This window comes from Lipomyces chichibuensis (assembly GCF_038497645.1).
Source record: "Lipomyces chichibuensis strain CBS 12929 unplaced genomic scaffold V1513scaffold_12, whole genome shotgun sequence".
Classification (NCBI taxonomy): Eukaryota; Fungi; Ascomycota; class Lipomycetes; order Lipomycetales; family Lipomycetaceae; genus Lipomyces; species Lipomyces chichibuensis.
Window position 1 is genome coordinate 232,106 of NW_027117464.1, and position 22,305 is coordinate 254,410.

Here is a 22,305-nt window from a genome sequence, read left to right on the forward strand (position 1 = left end):
ACGATGTGGTGGTGAAATTTGACCGGTTCGCCCGTGAATTACGTTATATCCATCGATGTGACTAATCAGTCTTGTCTTATCCGTATCCGTTATCCGTGCCGATACCCCGTCCCGCTTGCAGTCTCCAAATGACATTTGCTTCGAGGGATTGGGCTACCGCTTGGTCAATTTTTTTGGCCTCGTTTTACGGCGATGGTTGTGACACACAACTTCAGGGTTGGGGCTTAATGTTTACATCATAAATTCAAGGCAAATATCAAAAATGGCCACCAAACTTTTCATAATATCAAAAATAAAATTCAATGACCGTACATAGAATAAGAAGGACAAATATACAAAATCAAAAACTTTTCGAAAAATGTAATATTTTAATCAATAAATAATATGCACTACCGGTTTTTTTTTCTGACAGAGCTGTCAATAATGATCCGCCGCCAGTGAAAGATTCAAATGTAAAGTTTTATATCCGAGAGTAGCAGGGCCGCAAAACGTATTTTGCACAACAATAAATGTGATCATCTAAGCCTCGGTGACCGTCTTCTCACCATCGCTGTTGCGCTCCTCCGAACCCTCGGTGGTACTTCGCGGTTCGTTGGACTCGTCGTGCAACCGCTCACAAATGTGTTCAAGTGTCTCGCGCTTAGTCTCAGGAATCAGGAAAGAAACGAAGAAACCGAGCAACATGAAAAGTGCAAAGATTTGCATGACGTGGTTGAGCCAGCAGGTGCCACCAGGGCAGCCCCGGGTGCGGAGCGGAGCAATAGCAGTCTGAGCAATGATGGCACCAATCTTACCAGAGGCGGCAGAGATACCGTGGGCAGTCGAACGGTACCGGGTCGGGTAACACTCGCCAGGGACAATAAACGTGGTCATGTTGGGTCCCCAGTTCATGAAGAGTTGCGAAAGAACATAGAGAGCAAGGAGGCCGTGGCCAGAGATCTTGTGGTACGCGAAACCAATGATGCTGAAGAGGATGGTCAGAATAAGGAAACCAGCAATCTGGAGCGTGCGGCGACCGACAGTATCCAGAGTAGCCACAGCAAACCAGTATCCGGGAATACCACCGGCGCAGATGAGAATCAAGTTGCCGACGCAGACGTTGTAGATATTCGTGTAAACGTTGGGTTGACCAGCGTACCCGATAGCTGCCAAGATGGTGGAGTTGTTCAAGCCCAAGCCATAGAAAGCAATGTCCAGCAAGAGCCACGAGCCAGCAGTGCCGATCAGAATCGAGCCATACTTCCATCGCAAAAAGTGACCCCAGAAATTTTTCCAAGAAGCCCTAGGAACTTCGAGTTCGGCTGGATGAACCTCAGCCTCGCGGAGAGCCTTGATCTCTTCTCTCGTGGCATTACCATAAGCGCCGGAAACATATGTCTGGATATCTGCTGCGCCTTTCTCGAGCTCGCGCGCCACATCGAAAGTGTAGCGAGGTGTCTCGGGGATGGTAAGACGGTAGTAGAGCGCAATACAGGCGGGGACGGCGCCAAAGCCGACAGTGATACGCCACATTTGGTCGATAGCGGTCTGACAGTTGTCAGCGCACATGGCAGCAGTGTTGGCAGCCTTGAGGGTCTCCTTGAAACCGGCCGTGGCGCAGAGAGCCACAATAGCAGCGCCAAGTTGACCCCATCCCTGGTTAGCGAAGACGGCACCCATGATGGCACCACGCCACTTGGTGGTAGCGAACTCGGAGGTGATGATGGACGACAGAGGATAGTCACCACCGATGCCAATGCCCATGATGACACGCCAAAATGAGAGAACGCCGATGATGTCAATCGCCTGAGAAGGACCAGAGAGTGCCTGGCCAAGAGTGCCAATAATTATGATCATAAGCTCAATACCGTAGATGCGCTTGCGACCAACGATATCGGCGAGCCAGCCGAAAAACAGCTGTCCGACGACAGTACCGCCGGACGTCGCGACCTTGACAACAGTATCGGAATTGGTTGGGAGCTTTGAGCCATTGTCGGGGAAGTAGACGTACCCTAACATGGTGACAACGATGTTGATGGAGAAGATGTCGTATGCATCAGTGAAGAAGCCAATTCCGGCGACGATGATTGCGCGGACATGGTACCATCCGAACGGCGCGTTGTCGATCTTCGCCAGCGCGAGTCGTCGTCGCTCATTGGGGTCGGAGATATGAGCAAAGTCATTGACGAAGTTGTGGAACGCGGCATTACCGCCAGAGGTCTCGATACCGGGCATTCTAGAATCAGAGAAGTGAAAATGTGATTTTGCTGGAGAAGACAAACACAATTACGGGAGACTGACAGTGCGCAGGCTGGATACTTATTAATGGATGGAGAAGCGTGTTGAACATGTGCCAGGGCGACTATGATCGACGGGGGGGAGCGAAAAATTGCAAAAAGAATCGAGCTTCATTGCGTCGAGCTTGAAGAGCTTGAGCTAAGCTTAGCGAACCTACCTCGATTTGACTGACACGAGGAGTATGGGATATGACAACGTGCTTGGTGACGTGTTTTTACTAACTTTCCCACGTCAGGCCGCCATAGAAAAGGTCGAGCATGTGCGTTGACAGTATTCATCAGCAATTGGTGGAATATCCTCGATATTGTTTACTTTCGTAGTCCTAGATACGTTGTTTGTTGATTGGCGTGGTGGTGGAGGCTGCTGAATTAGACTAGGATAGTTTAGATGGTTTTGTGTCGGTCTGTCGATTAAAAGTCGAATTTGTTGATAGAATATTACTTGTCCTGGATTTGGGCTTCCCCTAGTTAATGCCAGTGATCAAGGCCTGGCGATTACCTGTCATTCAATCTGCTTGTCTTGTCTTGTCTCGTTCGGATCGAACTCTGGCAAAAAAGAAATCTTTTTGGTCACGATTTCTTCACGCGCAAATGTGCGATCTCGGGCGAATCCCGCTCACATGCCGCAGCTGGGTCCGTTGGTTGGTCAAACTTGCCCCAACCCCGTCCTGCTGTGTGCGGCTCACATATACCCCGCAAGCCGCACGTTGTCCCACTCGGAAAACCTTAATACTATTGTTTCGATGTTGACGTCATCATGCCCCACACATCGTTACCGTGGCAACACAAATTCGGCGCTAACCGTATCTGGGTAGGACTTAAGATCCCAACGTAGGTACCTGGTAAACAAAAGCAACGCCATGAATCTGCGCTTTAAGGACCTCTCTCCGACGATATGTTCTTCACTTTCCAAGCCGCGACTCTGGACATTGCTGGACGTTCTATTGATTTGTGACCGTGATCCTTGATTTAGATCAATATCTTTGACTTAATTGATCGATTGTTTGTCCTCGCTTTCTCGAGTATCGTTTTTTGAGCTACAAAAACTATGTCGTCACAGCAACCATCCGACTTTATTTCTGCTTTACAGCATCCGCATCAGCAACAGCACCACGCCGAAGTGCAACCCCTACACACTTCTGAGAGCCAAAATCTCCAGCGACATGTCCTGCACCAGAAAATATTCCAGGCGTACGTCTCTATACTTTTTTGCATCATGGTTGATTAGATCGCCGACGGAATTGAGAATGACCAAAATTGGGCTGACCGGCTATTATAGACGAACTAGTTTTGCTTCGCCCACGGATAACTTGATGTCTCCTTGCACCGCCAAACTGCAAGCCCATAAGAAGAGACATTACGTTAAGTACGTACCTCGTCCTTGCCAAAGCCCCTTTTTGCTTCGAAAATGTTACCATTCAGTGATCAAAGTAAAACTAACTGTTATACAACAGGAGCAAGCCCCAACTCCTCAGATTCGGTAGCTTGTCCTCCGCAGCGAATAAAGAGAACAGTGCCGAAAACAGTGGTCTCGATCTCTGAATCTCCATTTTTTTTTTCCTACAAACCACTGTGTATGCAGCTTGAACGGCAAAATTGTTCAATTTGCTTGTCCATCGAATCATTTCTGACTACACCAGGAGCATTGTGATCGGACTCAATTGTGTTTCGGGCGTTAGTTTGTGCATCGTGGACGGGGAGTACTACATAAGAATAACCTTGCATGTTTTTGTTTGTTTATTAGCAATATCATGGGAGCCTGGATTTCATATGTTTTGCAGACTTTAATATATCTATAGCAATTGTTTGTTCTCGTTTGAATTTTGTATGTGGAGTTGAATAGTTCGAATATAATTGTAGTGCCATAGGGCAAGTGAAATTGTTCGAAAATATAGTATACACATCATATCTCTGTACTCTCCAAATTCCATCAGCGAATTAGCGTCTTCGCATGCGATCAAGCATTTCATCGTCACTATCTGCCATTTCATGATCCTCCGCATGCTCTAAATGTTCAACACGTACCTTAGCAGGCGGCCTACTACGCACAATCGACCCTGGCCCCGGCGTGGCAGTCACACCTGTCGATACAGCAGGTCCCGACGTCGGCCCACCAGATATGCTTATCTTCCGCGGCGGTAACAACTCCGCGTAGTCGTTATCAGGCACCGGTGGCTCCACCTGCTCTACCTGATCTACTGGCTCCTCTTCTTCTTCCTCCTCCTCCTCCTCCTCCTCCTCCTCCTCCTCCTCCTGCTGCTGCTGCTGCTGCTGCTTCTGCTCCTGGAACTGTCCAACATCGTCTGCTGTAGCACGTCTGCTGTCCATGCGTTTCTTGATGAATGCCGAGATAACGGATTCCTCGGCCCCGGCCATGTCCACGTCCGAGTCAATGTCGAACGAGGACGAAGTAGAGGTCGTCGGGGTCGATATCATTTCTTTCGTCGCCGGCTCCAGATTGATCAGATCTATCGATTGCTCCGGTTGCGATAGTTCCTGCCGCAGGAGCTCGTTGTCTCTAGCTAGAAATTCCTACAAATCAGTGAGCTTCCATTATACACCCAGACGAATAAACCACTAATATATGTGTGATAATGATATACCTCCAGGCCGGCATTCACGATATTGTGAACCTGCGCCGAATCCCTGTACGCCTCGTCGCTCGCATACACGGCCACAACCCCATCTGGCCCGGTCGCGCGGGCCACTTCAATTACTTGCTCGGGATTAACTTGCCGGATTTCGAACGAGTCAGACACGCTGCCAGAGTAATAAGCAAACGTGTACCGCAACCACTGGTACTGATCTTCTCCCATGGGGCCGCTACTGCCTTCGGCAGTAGCAGGTATGTCAACCTCTATATTCCGAGTCATGATAAAGTCGGTCTCGTCCTGCTTTTCCAGGATATTATTCTCATCACTATCGTCCCGTCGTGACTGTAGCTGTTCGATCTTCTGCCTGAAATAAACAATGCTATCGCTGATGATAACGCCAGCAAGAGTATACCGATGGAATTCCGGCACCTGCCCGTCACCAAACGCCTTCGTCAGCGCGTCGCGCCCATCGACATCGTCGTCTGCAGGAGGCTCACTCAGGAACTCAGTCAGCCTCCGGATTTCTTGTTCCAAGAACCCTATTTTCTTGTCAATCCGAGCTATATAATTGTCAAGATTGACGGTTAGCTGTTGCAGCTTTGTGAGGATCGCGGGATTGCTGTCATTCAATGTCGTCGCCGCTGTTGTGAAATATGCGATGGTAGAATCAAGCAAGGATTTCGTGTTGTATCCCTACGAATTAGTTAATATTCGACCAACATATTTTGTCAATAGACTAAAAAGTACATACAGTATATTCGGCAATTTGAAGCCTCCGCTCGCGCAAGCTCTGAATTTCGTCCAAAATCTCGGAACGTCGCTTATTATGCGACCTCATAACCTTCATAAACGGCTTAGTGTACCTATCTGGATACCACTCAAGCGGTATATCCACACCAGCGCCAGATAACCAGTTGTCCTGTTTAACCGAAATTACAAACACGTCCGCCACTGACTTTAAATATGCGTCGGGCTCCTCGCACCATAAGAGGTTGTCTAAAGCGCCTACGAGCGAGCCGTACACATTGCGCACGTCCTCCGTGATAATTAGTTCGAGATTCACAAACTTCTGCTCCATCATTGTCGTGGCTGTCGTCGAGTTAGTTTCGGCCGCCGCCAGCCGATCGAGCGAAACCCAGCTGTTGAACAACTTGTCGCTCATAACATTCGACGACGGTATCCCTAATGAAGCAGCGTACTGGCCCGTGATTAATGACCAGACCTTCAAGAAATTCGCGGTCGGCTCAGAATCTGTTATGAAATCGGAGTGCGCGAGGTCCATATACGTCTCTTCAGCTGCCGAGAGCGAGTACACCAGATTTTCGATGCTGGCGTAGGCGCGTCCAGATGGCGATGCGATATCAAGGAATGCCATAATACGCTGGCATTCAAGAAGGAGCAATATCCGCTGGAGGTCCTCTGCTGGCTCGCGTCAGTTATTTGCACACGTGTGGATTGACAGCACAAACCTTGCTTCTGAGGCGACTCCGCAAACTCGGGGACGAAGATGAGTTCTTTGTCCCACCACGTCGGTGCGATTCCGTAGTCCTTGACCAATTGCTTGCCGAATAATAAAAGTGCAGAGCGAGATAGTGGGATTGAATGCAAAATCATTAGTAATGGTGCTAAGTTCCGCGCCCTTTCGCAGGGCCGCAATACAGGTGGCCTATTGATCCTGTCAGCACGCTTCGAGTGACAGTTCGAGATCAAGGTGAACCCACACTTCCAGTTCTCTCCGACTGCTTCCCAAATCAAATGGGCTTCGAGTCGCATTTGGGTCTCCCGATAAGGTCATCATGCCCCATTCGTCTGTGTTGTATAAGTCCTGCGTCGCTGGGCCAAAAACAACACCCGACTCTTGACCTTCACGATTGATTTGTTGGTTATGCTGCTCCATACCCACGTCCAAAGCAGAAAGGTCCTGAAGGGACATGCGCATTGCTTTCGCTATATCGTCTTCCACTATATAAGTCAGGCACTGTGAAGTCCACATTGAGCGTATGCTTACTTTGCTCGTCATCTGCACCACCTACTGCAACAATGCTCTCGTTCGCTGGTCGGTCTGCGTATGTACTCTTGGGCCTCTCATCGTCGCTGTAAAACGTCTCCGGAGCAAATGCCTCTATACGGCTCTTTAGCGATACGTCAATTAAATCTCGGATATTTGTGCTTACGAATTTCGTTCTCGTTTAACACTGTGGGTTTGGAATTATTGTCAACCGGTTCCCAGTTTGCTTTCGTAAACTCCGATTCATTCCACTGATTTTTCCGGCGATCCTGAAGCCAGCTTAGCTCTGGACAGGACGTAGACCCCATCAATTATCTGAATTATTTTGACTCACCTCGTCTAGTTTACCTGAAAATATATAATCAATTGCTCTCCCAACGTCATGATTGGATGCCTAACGATATTGCGCAATTAGTAGATGAATTTGTCCGAGACGCGGCGATCTTGTAAGTACCTGCAGAGCGAACACGGCGTCTGAACGACTGAAGCCCATATCCACGATCTGTTCCACTGCGCTCTCCATGTTGGTTTGTTCATAAACACTGTATATTATATGTTCTGCAAGGTCTATGGTACGGAGTTATCAGAGCGTGTTGTCTCATTCCACTCTCCCGCGCTAAACATTCGAATGCGGACAGCGGAGGCTGCAAAGGGCAGTTCCCAAAGAACACAAGTTTGAATCAGTCACCCAAGGTCTCAACCCTCGCTTGGAAATTGGACATCCTTTTTACTGAGCTTTTATTACGCTAAATGGGTTGGGATAGTTGTTATTGGTTCGTATATTTTTATCGGTTTTTGTATATGTCATAAATTACTTCAGTTCATAAGTGACCAGACCTTGCATGAAGCCCTAATAAACTGAACTTACAGTCCCCTGAGTTTGTCCAACCGGTTCAAAGATGAATGTTGGGAGTTTAAACGTAAGCTGGCTTCACTGGCCAGATTGAAGTAGTATGTAGCTGATCTACAACCGTCATATCGACAACAGTTCAGAGTATCTCTTCATCTTGACGTCTCTACTCAGTATTGGGTACGGTTTGCCACGTACAGCAAAGAGCAATACCGATTTCCCAGTCTTCATAAGCACACTTCACCATATTTCCAGATCGAGCGGTAGTTCTCCCAGTTGCGAAATTCGCCTTCCGTAGGCGTGTTTGGCTACTGTTCGTGGGAGAATCCTCGTTGCTGATCGCCAGTCGCGTTGGCGACAAGTCGACTATTCCTGCTAGTAGGCAAGCAGAATTAATAGCAACTTTCATGTCTACTCCAGTTGCGCCGATTAAGATCACGGAGGCGGATACGGAGTTCCAATCTTCATCTCCTGGTTTACATAGTCCGGCAGATCACACCGTGCCGTACAGGCATCGCATGTCGCATCGTGATTTACCGCCTGATACGCCGCCGCTAGTTGTTAGGTATGTTAACTCAACCGGGAGTCACGTCGGACACTAGTGGGGCTGACTGTGTTGATGGCAGATGGTATTTTGCCACGGACGTACCGAAACGAAAGCCCTTCGTCGACAAAGACTCGAAACCACCCAAACCGCCCTTGAAATTTGTGCCATTCTCAGTTACTGACTCTCGCAATATCGAGGCTGCGTATCAACAAAAGGACGACTCCAATCTCGAAACGGTCGCTGTGAATGAAGACAGGCTGTTTCAAGTTGACATCCGCCAGCGAGAGCTATCGCCTCTTTATTGGAATGGCCCTACGTATGATGTGCGTCGTGGGACGTGGTTTTATGCGGACAGTAGTACGCTGAAACCATGTGACGAGAATTTGGCAAATCAAATTGAGGAAGGGTATTTGAAAAACCAACCATTTCGGAAACCTGCGCACGTTCCTGTGCCGCCTGCCGCTTCTGATCCATCATCAATACCTGAACAATCTCCGCCAATTCCGGCTCTCCCTCCAATGTCTAACTCACAATCGCAGGCGACATCGTTCTCTGTGCTCGCCATGGAGCATTCGACCGGCGAGGCTGAAGGGGGAAATCACGTGCGTTCGTCCTCGTTCGCCGAGTCAATTACCAATGTGTTCACATTCAGGTCCCGGTCACCATCGACGTCGAATCCTACGGCGCAGTCACGATCACCATCATCTGACCGAAAGGCTCAAGAATCTGACAAGCCAGCAGTTGCTACAGCTTCGATCGTGCAACAGACAAACACTTGGCCATTGTACGGCCCACATATGGGGAAATACGTCGTGTATTCCAATGATGCCACAACAGCCTGGATCATCTCAGATGATTTCTACGGAAAATTTGCATCGACTATTTATCAGCGTTTGACGGCTGGTGCCAGCATGGGTGGAGCCAAGATAGTGAGAGGATGGTCTGACGTCAAAGCGAAGCCGCCATCGAAACCTTCGCCGAGAGTTGTAGCGGCTGGTTCTGCAGTTGACAACGAAGAAGAAGCGAAGAATGTGTCGGAGTCTACATTGACAAGCGAGCGGACTGCTAAATTGGTTGAGGTGATTCAAACTTCGTCTGCCGCTAGTTTGCAGATGGGGACAAAGGAGAGCCAAGAAGCGCAAGACAACGCCTTGCTGGAGCAGCAAATGGAGAAGGATTACAATCCTAACGAGGATGAGGATCAAAACCGGGAGATTGAACATTTGGTGCTGTGCATCCATGGAATTGGTCAGAAACTTGGACAGCGCCTCGAATCTGTGAACTTTGTTGGAGTAAGTGTTATCGATTTTCCCTGCTCGTGAAGTGCTGCTGACTCTGTGTAGGATGTAAATACCTTCAGAAAGACGTTGAAGTCCGTGTATTCGGCATCCCCAGATTTGCAGGCATTAAACGGAGAAACTGGAAACGATGTTAAAAAGCTCAATTCACGAATCCAAGTACTGCCTGTTTGCTGGCGGCACAGCATACAGTTCGGACTACAACAGGAGCAAGATGATGACCCTACCAAATCTAGGAGGGAGCAGGATATTGGAGATCAGGAAGAGGCGAACGTTAAAGAAGAAGATGACAAGGCAGCCACGCTACAGGATATTACCGTCGATGGAGTCCCTGCACTGAGGGGGTAAGTAATTCGCTGGCAATCAACGTTGAACAGTGCTAATGTTGGCAGGATTATATCGGAAGTTCTTCTTGATATTCTGCTATACTATCAGCCAAACTATCGCGAGCGAATCATGAACAATGTAACGAACGAATGCAACCGAATCTTCCATCTCTTTAGAAAATGGAATCCTAATTTCAAGGGACGGGTTAGCGTCGCAGGGCATTCGCTTGGTGCAGCTATTGCGTTTGATATTCTCTGTCGCCAGCCAGATCGGCGACCGTTGCAATCAAAATCACCAAAATTAACACTGGATTTCGACGTCGACTCGTTTTTCGGCTTAGGCAGTCCAGTTGGGCTGTTCCAGATGCTGAAAGGCAAGACTATTGCGCCCAGGACTGTCAAGTCCATCGAAGATCATCCTCTGTCACCCCTAGATTTCGATTTGGATAACCCGTTCGAAGGCAGCAAGAAACCAACGGGCACAGTGTCCACACCGAAAGTTGAGGATATCTACAATATCTTCCACCCAGCAGATCCTATCAGTTATAGACTAGAGCCGCTGATAGTCAAGCGCATGGCTGAATTAAAACCACAAGCCATTCCATCTACGCGCAAAGGCCTCAACACTCAGATTGCGAATCTTACAGAACTGACACAGAGAGTCGCCCAGAGTGCGTCAAATATGTGGAGCAGCATGGCGTCTGGACTAGCAAGTACTATATTGAACAAGTCGCTGGGTTACGAAGGAGATACTTCGGGAACTTTAAATGGGGCAGGCGATGCGAATAGCGGTGCCTCATCCTCGCCGGATACGTCATCGACATTCCGGCAGGATCTAGCAATAACGATTCACAATCCGCCAGAGACCGGTGTGGAGACATTATACTCCAAGTTCCAAAAAGAGAGTGAGAAGCTAACCAAAGCCGCAGAAGAACATGCCAAATTGCAGCGCGATGAGGAGCTCATTCGTGGGTTGAATTATACTGGGCGTCTGGACTTCTCATTACCGGAAGGATACATGGATATCACATTGCTAGCATCCATGGGCTCTCATCTGGGCTACTTTAGGGATCCTGATGTCGCCAACTTCGTAATTGGACAATTGCTGGCTCGACCGTATCCTAAACGGCTCAAGAGCGCTAAATTGACGAAACAGAAATATCAGCCATTAGCTTGATTCAAGCTCTTGTTTCTAATATGTCAATTGTATATTTGTATATGATGGGTCTTTGGATACATTGTCGTACTGTATGATTATTTGGCGCAGTTTTTGTATTTTGTAAATTGTAAATCTCCTGTTTATTGGCGCTCGTTATCGCTCGTTATAATCGCAATGGATAGGTGTTTTGATGTGGTGAAGTTCTCTTTTTTTAACTGTTATACATACATATTGCTAAATAGCTTATGATTATCATTTGCTCTGAAGACGTCGTTATTCATACACATCCTTCTTAGGGCCGATGGAAGACACTCGTCCGTGCTTTGTGATGCGCTCCGTGGGCTGAGGCTGGCAAACTTTATCTCCACATTCGGAGATACTCTTTCACCGCGCGCTTGCTTCTGATCCCATTCCCCGTTCGATCTCTAGAACTATTAATACTCTTCAACTCGATTCAAGCACTGAACAACTATTGTTCTTATCCTGTCATACTAATTGCCTTGACGAAGCAATAAATCTGTCTATATGCCTTCCGAAACACCGCTCAGAGTTGGCTTGATTGGCACCGGAGTAAGGTTTTTCCGATTGTGCTCCCCAGCAGCTTCGTTGGTTTGACGCAATTGCTCGTTAAACTATCGAATGCCATGTTCAGCGTGGTAGCACATCTACGAAATATCGGAATTGACTATATTAACGTGAGATACACAGATTTTCGCCTCCCAACGCCATTACCCCGCCATCGCATCCATTCCTTCCTCGGTCCAGCTGACCGCCTGCGCAAACCGCAGCACAGACAAGGCCAAGAAGTTCGCCTCAATAGCCGGCATTCCGGACTCGAAAGTGTACGATTCCCTGGAATCGCTCCTTTCCGACCCGGACGTCGACGTTATCGACGCGCTTCTGCCGTCCCAATTTGCCCTCCAAGCAGTCAAAGCCGCTATCAGTGCCGGCAAACCCATTGCGATCGAAAAACCAATCGCGGCAACTCTCGCGCAAGCCAAAGAAATTGTCGCAATTGCAAGGTCGACAGAGATACCCGTTGCCGTGCTCGAGAATTTCGTGTTTTGGAAAGTGATTCCTGAGATTAAGTCGCTTCTGGGGCAGATTGGCAAGGTGGTTTATTTCTCACATTATTGCACATCGCCGTTTAATTTTAATAACCAGTATTTAAATACTTGGTGGCGACAGAAGCCGGAGCATGTTGGTGGATTTTTGTCCGGTGAGTTATCCGAGGGTTAGAGATGGGTAGGAATGCTAATGAGAACAAGATGGCGGTGTTCACCAGGTTGCTTTGTTCACTGAGATTTTGGGCCAAGTGGATACAGTAAGATAATACTGGTTACTATGAATTTGACTGGGTTCTAATTCTAGTTCGTGACAGCTCTCTGCGTTGACCACTCAAATCCGCGAGCAATCCGGTGACGTCGACACTCTCACCGCGACTCTAAAAATGAAGTCCGGCGTCCTAGGAAGCTTCACTTACACCTCTGTGCGTACTGTCCTGCTTACTATGCTATTGAATTAGCGCAAAGTCTAATATCCTAGGCCGTGTCAAATCCTCGTATCAACAAGCTCTCGATTAATGGTACAAATGGAACTATAATCTACGACTTCTCAGACAAAGCGAACGCGACGCTAATGCTCTACACCGATGCCGACAAAGCCGGCAAAGTCGTCTCTGTTCCGGACAATGTCCAAGAAGGCGTTCCCAAAGAGTTTGAGAACTTCGCGGAGGCTGTTCAAAAACAAGACAAATCCTTATTGAAGGTTCGTGCTTACCTGAGTCGTTAGGGGCTGCCGCTAACGACATATAGATTCCGACTGAGAAAGCATTCCATCATTTCGCAGTTATTGTTGCGTCTGTGGAGAGTTCAAAGAATGGCGGAACCGCCGTCAAGGTTGCCGAGCCATGAGGAAATTTAATGAGATTGTAGACGAAAGCGCGTGCAATTTTGGATTGTCGTTGATATCCAGTAGAATTTATAGTACGTATTACAACTAATATCAAATACATTGTGTATTAACCACCACAATGTGATAACTTTGAACAGCCAACATAACAAAAAATACATAACCCGACATGACAAGCCATACTGATCCCATACTCTAACCGAGCATTTTCTTTCTCTTGCCGATATGAGCCTGGAAACCGGTCTTGATTCCGCTGACAGACCGCCGACTGCCGCAGCTCTCGCACACCAAGAAGTACAGACGGTTTTCCTTGGCCAAGTGAGTGCTGATCGACTTGCAGGTCTTGCAGGTGACGTATTCCACTATTGCGCCTGTTAGCAAAATCGTAGTTCACATTACTTCACACTACATCACGCAAATACGTACTAATATATCGCCGCAAAACATTCTCGAGCTGCTTCTGCTGGAAACGGCCCTTGATGACCAATCGCGAGTTTCCGTCAACCGAACCCGAGGTACCCAACTCCGCGAACAAGAACTGCATGACGTGCTCGTAAGGTCGGTGCATCCGATCTGATATATCTTTCAGGTTTGCAAAGATCGTCTTCTTGTTACCTTCACGCATAACGCTAGGAGGTGGAATCTTATAACGCTGTCCTCGCTCGCCCGCCAGCTCTGGATTGTTCGTACGCAAAATCTTAAAGAATCGGTGAAGTAGTTCTTCGTATGAATACTCGCGGTCACTATTAAGCCAGCCAGCTTCCTCTTCCTCGCCTTCGCCTTCGCCCTCTTCCTCGCCCTCGGGCTTCTCAAAGGTGTCGTCTTCACCAGCGTCTTCATCTTCATTGACACCAGCTTCCTCAAGCTGTTGCTCGAACGCGCTCACATCCGCCACTTTCTTCTTTTTCTTCTTCTTTTGACTGCCAAAATCAAAGTCCTCCACATTATCCTCAGCACCTGCGTCCCCTGCAGAAGCGTCCTCGGCGGAATCGAGTGGCGCTGACGCCGTCGATTTCTTCTTTTTCTTCTTTAAGCCGGCGAACATATCCGTCAATTCGTCAACTTCTGGGTCAGCTATACCAGTATTAGTCCCGATTGTATAAGCAAAACGAGCTTAAATCCGAATACGTGACGCAAAAAATTACAAAACACATACGAGTCTCATCCTGAGGAGCGACGTCATCCAAATCGTCTGGGCTAAACGAAACAGCCTTGGATTTCTTCTTCTTTTTCTTTATCGTCGGATCAAACTCCAACTGTTACGCTCATTAGCACGCTGCTCTACTGCTGCAGTGCGAAATCCATTTCCATTCCACAGAACGATCTACCTCACGAGATCTGCAATTGGCAAACATCATATTGCATAACATACCTGCTCCTCCGCAGTCGGCGTCAAACTCTCGTCAACGGAAGCCATAGTGCGTATCCTTTATTAACACGCAAATTAAAGCTCTGGGTTGGATAATCGTCCGATCTCTGGGCTGTGACTAACAACTCTCTGGCGAAATTTTCCATTGTGAAATCACTGTAAAGTTGCGCCGCCTTTTCTTCCGAAACCCGTACCCTTGCTTCTGGCGTCACCAATATACATAAAATTTGCTAGAATTCTCATGTAAGATAATTGATTTTGCTAAAAAAATCTTTAGGAAAATGTATACAGACAGCATACGGTTATAGCATTGAATCTTGGCAGGGAAACTACAATTATCCAGCAACACTTCCATGCTATTGCCTTAATATGGGATCTTTATGTATACACAAACAAACTCAATATCCATAAACATAGCTAGAATTATACTATACACTAAAAATACACTCGACCAGAATTTGCACACGAAGAAGTCGGCACCACTTCAATAGGTTAGTCCTCCTTTTTCTCTTCATTCTTGATCCATCCCCCGGGCACACTTGCAGTTGCGCCAATGAGAGGTCTAAACCCCTCGCTCTGCAAAATCTCCCCACTGAGTATCTGTTTCCGCTTATTCCACTTTGTCTGGGTCTCCGTCCATTCGAGGACTTTTGTAGGCGGTGGCGGCGGTTCGGTTACCTTCGTGACTAAGTACGCGGCCGAGGCTTCTGCAATTCCGTAGAGCAGCACCCCAAGGAATGGAATCTTGAGAATGAAGTAGAAGCCTAAGCCGAAGCCTAAGTGACGCATTAGTAGTGCAGGCCACGACGGGTAGGATCGCAATGTCGACGAACCGAACAGAACACCTTCTCGTGCACGGAACCACGAGTCCCGCTGTTTGGGCGTGAACGGGATGCGGGAAAAGTACGGAATTAACTGTGTCACTCAGTAATGCGCTTCGTTTATATGATAACATATAACCACATACCAGTTCTCTCGCCAGACTCCTGCTGCCCCAGTAACTCGCCAGAAAGATCGTAAGCCATTTCTTGGGCACGAGCGCTCCGACGCTGAACACCACAACGGCAGGAGCAACACCGGCAGTTTTTCTAAAGCTGTAAAACGAGACTGCCTGAAGAACAATTTTGCCAATGTACGGGATCAATGAGAGAAAGTAAATCGCGACGGACAAGATCGACCGTCTAAAATACCGCGATACGAACTTCGCAGCATTGTTCGGCATCGGCACATATTCCTTCTCCGCCAAAGGATCGGCAGAATGTATTCTCGACGCCAATAATGTGCGTGCTGAAGAAGTCGTATAGAGTGATAACGGCGCGTAAAACCTCGAGGATGTGATGGCGCCCCCATCGATTTTGTCGGTCATTTTATCGTCGGGTTTGGCTGTTTCGGGCAGTGTTGCCTTCTCGGGATGCATCCGGAAATAAACCTCATCTATAAACCGCAATGATTCCATAAACATTTCGTCCATTTCGGGCCGTAAATACCGCATTAGACCAATCAACAGCCCACTTAGATTGATGACATTGCTCTCAATGAAATCGATGCCGTTTACCACTTTCGTCGCACGCTCACCCGCCTCATGGTCTCCGCTGCTCAAAAATATCCAGGCAAGGATGCTGATCACGATCTTCACAATCCAGAGCGGAATGCTTATTATAAACTGAATGATCAGGGAAATTGCGATCGCGTAGGCAGCCTGTTTATAGTACTTGCCTCTCAGCAGATCCGGGTTCTGCAGTGCGCGGTAGGCCCCCAAAAGGGTCAATTGGAAGCCGCGCACAATCGAGAGAGCAGAGAATCCGTCCGGTGGTTTTGTTATGAATTCAGGCGACGGCATGGCTGGTCCTGTGCTTTGAACAGTGTAAATCGAACTGGGGCACGCGATGACGCAAGTTGAGATTTATAGACTCCGTGCGGCGCAGCACATGCCATAATACTCTGCGCGTTATTATCTAGACTCGCGGGTTTACGTCCTGCGTATATTTCAATATATATCTTCATATGTGAATTACAAGCATTCCACAGAGCGGCAGGGCATGATCATTGATCAAGTATTTATGAGGAAGTATTCAATGGTAGCAATGTAATTTAGCTGCTCATTACCCGGCTTGAGTCGACTCGACACAAACGCGACAGGATGTACACCTCGCCGCACTTTTTACCCATCATGTACCACCACGGAAACATACATGGACCCATCACGGTTTCCAATATCCGTGATACCATCCGCAGAGGTGTCGCTAACAGGCGACCGGCGCGCACCTGAAGACCATATCGCCGACACCGAACTGGCGCAGCTTATCATGTCGTTCATGCAGCCCTCGACTGAGCCAGCGAACGATTGTGGGAATGGAAGTAGAACAGCCAGCGAGGCCGACTTTGAGCGTGACGAAGCTCGACCAATCCTCGGTCTCTTCCGGCATCCTGTTACAGGCAATGCTGTGGTTGTAGATGACGATGCCGCGAGTGGATGTAGTGATAGTGGGTATTCCACCAGTATAGTCTTTTCCGACGATGAGGAGGACGACGAATTTGATCCGTTATACAAGCTGCGGAAGAACATACATGCCCTGTACGTGATTGCTGTCATGATTGATTTACGCGCCGAACAGACGTACATGCGGGCGATTGCAAAAGCTGGGGAATCCGTACTGGGGATCGCTTGGATTACGTTTAAAGATCAGGTCTTGGTGCAGTTTGCACAGGGATTCGGACTCAAGCTGTTGAAGATACTTCTTGTGCCATGGTTCAGAGGTACGATAAGGAGCGGGCAGACTACAGGAAGTAAGTGGAGCTAGTTAATTGACAAGAATAATGCTAAAGTAAACGCAGGCGTTTTCAAAACAACATTGCTTGGCGTTGCCAACTATATTGGCAAACGACTGTCACTTATTCCCAAACCGAGTCAGTCGCATGTCACATAGAAGCAAAAATGTGTTTGTAAATATATGTAAATATTTGGCGTTTGTTTGTTTAGAATCCGAATCCAATTACCATTCCCTAGTATTTACTGACCACGACTATCGTATAAATCCTTGAAAATATCAATGCTCTCTATTCCACACAACACAGGCATCAAATGAAACCAACGTGCCCCCAAAAATATCCAATGCGCTGCCATACGTCAGATCGACTTTTCCCCCACTCAGCCTATTGACAAGTGCAAGATCATCTATACTGTTCGCACCACCGGCGTACGTGACCGGGATAGGTGACCATTCAGCAAGCGCGACCACCAAATCTTCGTCGATTCCTCTGCAAAGACCCTCGACATCGGCCGCGTGAACCAAAAATTCAGAACAATATCCTGCCAAATATTCCAGCGTTTCTATGGCAAATTAGTTCCCTTGTCAAGCCTCATATATTTATCACACAGGGTGAGGGCTCACGCTTATTGATCTTGGTGTCGGTCAAAGTCTGCCATTTATTCATCGCAACGACCCATTGGTCTCCTCGCCTGCGACAACTCAAGTCAATGACTAATCTTTCTTTGCCGACTTTGTCGTGTAATTGCTGTAATCGCGTCAAATCGAGCTCTGCGTTCGGGAAGAGATATGAGGTGACAATGACCTAGAATGTTAGCACAAGAAGAAGAAAGCAAACCTCAGAATTTGCAAAATAATGCTATTAGTTACCTTCTCCGCACCATTGTCTACCCAGAATTGTGCGTTGTCGGACGTAATCCCCCCACCAATCTGGAAGCCCCCTAAAAACCATTAATTTACACGCTCTCTTAGAGCAGTGCTAAACTGACCCTTCCAAGCACCCAAGGCCTCAATAGCAGCTTCATCACACCCAGGTCCAAGCTTGATGACATGTGTTCCTGTAACCACGTTCTCTTTGTACAATGTCGCGAAATGCGATGACGGCAATGTTGCGACAAAGTTGGTTTTCAGACCCGCGTCGGTGTCAGTGGAGAGCGTGCCACCGACAATTTGCTTGACTTTGCCTGCATGAATGTCAATGCAGCCTCGGAAACGTGTCATTTCGCTGCATAGTACAGTGATATCTGGTCCTTTTATTAAATTACGAGACAAAGGAATCAAGAGGAATCGCGTGAGCTTGGGAATAGGTAAGGGAGTATCGTTGAACATTTGCAAGGGTCTAGTACTGGTTGTCTCGGTTTGCCGAGACCGAGACCGAGACCGAGTCTATTGACAGAACTACTGAGAAAATGATAGATGAATATATCGTTGGTAGCAGAATACGTGTCCTAGGTCTATTCTATCGCTTGTCGTCTGCCCATGTCGTTTGTTCGGAATGAATGTACCCGTTGATCGCGTTGAAATTTATAGCTATATCATTTCTTATTAAAGTCGTGTCAAGTGTCTTTAGGCGTTGTGTCCGTTATTGGATCCGGCTCAGCATCCCGCAGTCCACGCCGTTGTCCCGGTTTGCTTGGAATGCCGTTCCAATTCTCAATGACTAGTACGTTCTATATTATAATAAACATAGCCCACTTCACTTGAGAGTTGCTCTGCTCTGGTGAAGATAGCTGTCGCACGATGACTCGATAAACTCGACGACACGAGTAACGTTGTTTCCCAAGCCCATGCAATCAGTCAACCGGTCACTCAACTAGTCCAGCAATCTACAATATACAGCTGTGTCTGCTGATGGAACAAGGTGCGTGACATATGTAGTGTTTGTTTGTTTTTTTTGACAAAAGCATATCCGACCGCCCTGCATTGCCGTATGCAGTAATGCGTCTAACGGCCCTGCATATGCCCCGCGATCGTGGTTTCTGAATTTGGCACAAAGTAGAACGGGATGCCGGCGCAGCGATATAGAGTTGCCTGAATGCACGAAAAATTTATTTGATAACTTGTGGGCTAGGACCGTACTTTTCTAAGGAATATCTTGCTGCTGTACACCTTAGTGATGGTGCGGTCAAAAAAAAACTCGAAGAGCCTGGGAAGACTGTTCCAGGGAATGCATATCAACATATTGTATGCTACTAGTGCATTAGTTTCACTAGTCGTTTAATATTTTATTCAGATCTAACTATGCTGACAATTTTTATCGCTGAGCTCCGCAAACATGATTTCATGAGAGAGTTTCGTGCACAATCGACTTTTAATTCTGCCTATAACGATTGCACGTTTAAACATGCTTACTCGAATTGCGCGAAATCCAGAAGAGTTTATAAACAATGAATTGAACGGGATCGTCGGAGATGGATGCTCTTTGACGACTATTTGCTTACTACGACCTCCCAACAAACTGATGGTCGCAAAACAGAGATATACCAAATTCATCTCGCTGGCCCTCCGGACGAGCATTGCATGGCCACTGTCAAATGTATCCAACCAGACCCTCCTGCTATCAATAGTGCAATTCGTTCTCCATCCATACAAGAGAGCGATAAACTAAACCAAACTAGTTCTATCACTTTTCGCCAACGACCGTATTGCTCGACCGCATTCCACACTTGTAACTCTTACACTCTCCAATGACGCAAAACTATATCTCTTGAACGAAGAAAGAAAATAAAAAACTGAAAATCTTCAAAACACAATAATTCTAGAAATACAATATCACGGCAGAAAAGATGCATGTCAAGGTGATTAAGCAATGTAATAGTACATTCCAAAAACATAATTCTCAAAATAAATTATCATCAAATATAAGTATGCAAGAAATCAAACTAGAAACTTCCCAATATATAGATGCTTATAATACAAAACGCAGGAACGGTCACTCATGTTCACCGGACGTCTTCATTCTCGCCTTTAGCCCGCCGGACCAGAACTTTCCACCTGTACCGGACTGTTTGGCCGTCGCGTTTATTCAGAATCTGTGCGTATTCGCCGAAATCCTGGCGCGGCAATGTCTGCAGAACCAGGTCGACCTTCAGGCGGTGTTAGTCAATTCTCAATATTAAACAAAGCGTCGACCCACCAATTTACGGTCTTCTTCGAGAGTCCATGTTGAGTTTGGTGCTTTTCGCCGCTTAGGCTTGACTGCGAACATGCCTGACTCTTCCTGCGGATCGCCATCTGAGGTCGTCATGTGCAGCCCGGTGCTGTCGGATCCCTGTCCTAAACTACCGGCGCTAGAATCAGATACCGGCGCGAGGTTTTCTGGGTGAATACTTTGTGACGAACTTGGCTGTCGCGGTGGCGTCCATGCACTCATGGACGAAGACTCGCCATAATTCCTGTCAAGGGATTGAGGGGCAGAGAAGGGATGTCCTCCCTGCCGCACTCCGTGCTGCTGGGACACATCGTTAGCGGCTACAGTTACATATGCCTCCGACTGGTCAGACAGTTCTGTCGGCTGATAGTGTTGCTGTTGAATGTGCTGTATATGATGCTGTGCAGTCGACGGCTGATATCCAGGCCGCAGCGGTTGGAAATACGATTGTGGAGTGTACTGCTGATACCGCTGCTGTTGATACTGTTGCTGATACGCATAGGAATATTGTTGTGCCTGGTATTGTTGTTGGGACTGATGATGTTGAGGAAGTTGCGGTGGTAGTAGAGCAGGTCCACCACCCAACGGCGGCTGGGATTGGGGAATATTCGAAGTCGTTGGAGCTGCAAATTTCGATTCTTCCTGTGAGGGTAACTCGATGTACTGCGGTCTTGAAGTAGGCGATGACTGCTGCTGCTGTGTGAGCTGCTGTGACGGCGACTGCGGCGTCACATTCGGCGTGGACGACGCATTGTCACGCGCAGGCGTAAGAGGCTGGCCGGAGTCGTTACCTTCGGATTGGGCAGTTGAGGAGTTCAAAATTCGATCAATATTCATCAAACCTCGATGGCTCACGGCGAAATTCTAAGCAAGTAAGAAAGCACCGTCGTGTGTTCTGTTTCATGTCAGGGCGATTCAATAGCTTCAAGATTGTTAAAGTCTAGAGACGACGTACGTTTGGGGAAATATAGATCAGACGGTCACGGACTCACGGTACATAGGATGGGCGTATAATCACCCATGCGTAATTGAGATATCGGTTGTCTCAACAAAATAGATTTATAGGAAACTTGAGAACAGATAAGTACGGATGTCTGTCATGTACATGGAACCGTGTCGAACAGGTCAGAGCTTGCGTAGGGTCTCTTTTGAGGAGACGAGCCGATAAAGCGTCAAACGCAACACGACTGTGCCGGTGAGATCCAGGAGCGTATGTAGGTGCAATAGATAGGGGTGAGAATTGGAGTGAGAAATGTGGAAATTTGCCGAAATCAGGAGTGGAAGGGAGTAGTGATGTTATTCGTAGATTCAGTAGGCACTCAATTCGACCCGGTATTGATAGAATAAGAGGATGCGTTGGACTAAATGCAGTGCCTAATAACAAGAGGAAGTGAGCGAATGGTCGTCTGAAGAGACGGCTGGAGGGGAAGTTGAAGTTAGGATTAACAAAGCTGCAATAAGGGACGAAAAGCACACTGGAGGCAAACGGAAAGAGCGGCAGTAGCTAGTAATTTAGTGGAAGCGACAGACAGAAGAAGAAGAAGAAGAAGAAGAAGAAGAAGTCAGTACATATAACAATATTGTATTCCTCAGGGTTTTTGCACAGCCCTGGAGCAGCCTTTGGCTGCTCAAAATGTTACCAATGGGCAGGGGTTACTCACCAAACTTACTCTCTCACATACAATAATCAGGTACCTGATGACCGTTTGTATACCGTTGAACCGTTACGATTAAAGGTAACCACGCAAAAACATCATTTACAATTTAGCAACGAGAAAAACAGAGGGCAGTATATTTCAAATTGCTTGTAGTTAATTACTTTTATATATTATATTATACTTTTCCAATACTGTATGTAAAAAGAGGTTTTGTCTTCAAACAACGGTTGAAGTTAAGATTTGAAACCGGTATCATCTGTGCGTAAGCCAATGACGTCACTGCTTTTCTAAAAACAAGTAAGCTTTCCTCCACTTCGATTCTCTGTATACAAACAAACTTCATGAAGGCCCAATGGAAAGTTTACGCCCACCTCCTATCAGCTTAACGGA

The 22,305-nt window shown here is 47.3% G+C and overlaps 10 protein-coding genes across 10 annotated transcripts; 4 read left to right on the forward strand and 6 right to left on the reverse strand.

Annotated features, from left to right (window-relative positions):
- Positions 1-229: 229 nt before the first annotated feature.
- On the reverse strand, positions 230-2,217 carry V1513DRAFT_443328 (major facilitator superfamily domain-containing protein; the record flags this gene model as incomplete). The annotated part of the gene is made up of 1 exon (XM_066897793.1): positions 230-2,217. The coding sequence occupies one exon, from the start codon at positions 2,212-2,214 to the stop codon at positions 520-522; it is 1,695 nt and encodes a 564-aa protein (XP_066754048.1). The 3' UTR covers positions 230-519.
- A 942-nt stretch (positions 2,218-3,159) lies between these two features.
- On the forward strand, positions 3,160-4,191 carry V1513DRAFT_443332 (uncharacterized protein). Its single transcript, XM_066897794.1, has 3 exons — positions 3,160-3,467; positions 3,556-3,642; positions 3,731-4,191. Exons 1-3 carry the CDS (start codon positions 3,325-3,327, stop codon positions 3,816-3,818), a joined length of 318 nt encoding a protein of 105 aa, XP_066754049.1. The 5' UTR covers positions 3,160-3,324; the 3' UTR covers positions 3,819-4,191.
- Positions 4,192-5,606: 1,415 nt separating this feature from the next.
- Positions 5,607-6,809, reverse strand: V1513DRAFT_458169 (uncharacterized protein; the record flags this gene model as incomplete). The annotated part of the gene is made up of 3 exons (XM_066899675.1): positions 5,607-6,289; positions 6,340-6,536; positions 6,592-6,809. The coding sequence occupies 3 exons, from the start codon at positions 6,807-6,809 to the stop codon at positions 5,607-5,609; spliced, it is 1,098 nt and encodes a 365-aa protein (XP_066754050.1).
- Positions 6,810-7,841: 1,032 nt separating this feature from the next.
- On the forward strand, positions 7,842-11,304 carry V1513DRAFT_413746 (DDHD domain-containing protein). The gene is made up of 4 exons (XM_066895776.1): positions 7,842-8,293; positions 8,355-9,567; positions 9,619-9,917; positions 9,966-11,304. The coding sequence occupies exons 1-4, from the start codon at positions 8,136-8,138 to the stop codon at positions 11,074-11,076; spliced, it is 2,781 nt and encodes a 926-aa protein (XP_066754051.1). The 5' UTR covers positions 7,842-8,135; the 3' UTR covers positions 11,077-11,304.
- Positions 11,305-11,456: 152 nt separating this feature from the next.
- On the forward strand, positions 11,457-13,086 carry V1513DRAFT_443340 (uncharacterized protein). The gene is made up of 6 exons (XM_066897795.1): positions 11,457-11,628; positions 11,767-12,277; positions 12,327-12,382; positions 12,440-12,547; positions 12,604-12,825; positions 12,873-13,086. Exons 1-6 carry the CDS (start codon positions 11,584-11,586, stop codon positions 12,969-12,971), a joined length of 1,041 nt encoding a protein of 346 aa, XP_066754052.1. The 5' UTR covers positions 11,457-11,583; the 3' UTR covers positions 12,972-13,086.
- On the reverse strand, positions 12,912-14,473 carry V1513DRAFT_413751 (domain found in IF2B/IF5-domain-containing protein). The gene is made up of 4 exons (XM_066895777.1): positions 14,342-14,473; positions 14,126-14,225; positions 13,396-14,043; positions 12,912-13,331 (listed from the first exon to the last, which is right to left on the reverse strand). The coding sequence occupies exons 1-4, from the start codon at positions 14,384-14,386 to the stop codon at positions 13,165-13,167; spliced, it is 960 nt and encodes a 319-aa protein (XP_066754053.1). The 5' UTR covers positions 14,387-14,473; the 3' UTR covers positions 12,912-13,164.
- Positions 14,474-14,576: 103 nt separating this feature from the next.
- On the reverse strand, positions 14,577-16,387 carry V1513DRAFT_443348 (uncharacterized protein). Its single transcript, XM_066897796.1, has 3 exons — positions 15,306-16,387; positions 15,172-15,253; positions 14,577-15,114 (listed from the first exon to the last, which is right to left on the reverse strand). The coding sequence occupies exons 1-3, from the start codon at positions 16,176-16,178 to the stop codon at positions 14,831-14,833; spliced, it is 1,239 nt and encodes a 412-aa protein (XP_066754054.1). The 5' UTR covers positions 16,179-16,387; the 3' UTR covers positions 14,577-14,830.
- Positions 16,388-16,498: 111 nt separating this feature from the next.
- V1513DRAFT_43344 (uncharacterized protein) lies at positions 16,499-17,626 on the forward strand. Its single transcript, XM_066896443.1, has 2 exons — positions 16,499-17,125; positions 17,174-17,626. Exons 1-2 carry the CDS (start codon positions 16,531-16,533, stop codon positions 17,263-17,265), a joined length of 687 nt encoding a protein of 228 aa, XP_066754055.1. The 5' UTR covers positions 16,499-16,530; the 3' UTR covers positions 17,266-17,626.
- On the reverse strand, positions 17,186-18,400 carry V1513DRAFT_443354 (uncharacterized protein). Its single transcript, XM_066897797.1, has 4 exons — positions 18,096-18,400; positions 17,977-18,047; positions 17,731-17,911; positions 17,186-17,669 (listed from the first exon to the last, which is right to left on the reverse strand). Exons 1-4 carry the CDS (start codon positions 18,325-18,327, stop codon positions 17,386-17,388), a joined length of 768 nt encoding a protein of 255 aa, XP_066754056.1. The 5' UTR covers positions 18,328-18,400; the 3' UTR covers positions 17,186-17,385.
- Positions 18,401-20,048: 1,648 nt separating this feature from the next.
- Positions 20,049-21,094, reverse strand: V1513DRAFT_424837 (uncharacterized protein; the record flags this gene model as incomplete). Its single annotated transcript, XM_066896096.1, has 2 exons — positions 20,049-20,192; positions 20,243-21,094. The coding sequence occupies 2 exons, from the start codon at positions 21,092-21,094 to the stop codon at positions 20,049-20,051; spliced, it is 996 nt and encodes a 331-aa protein (XP_066754057.1).
- Positions 21,095-22,305: the final 1,211 nt, after the last annotated feature.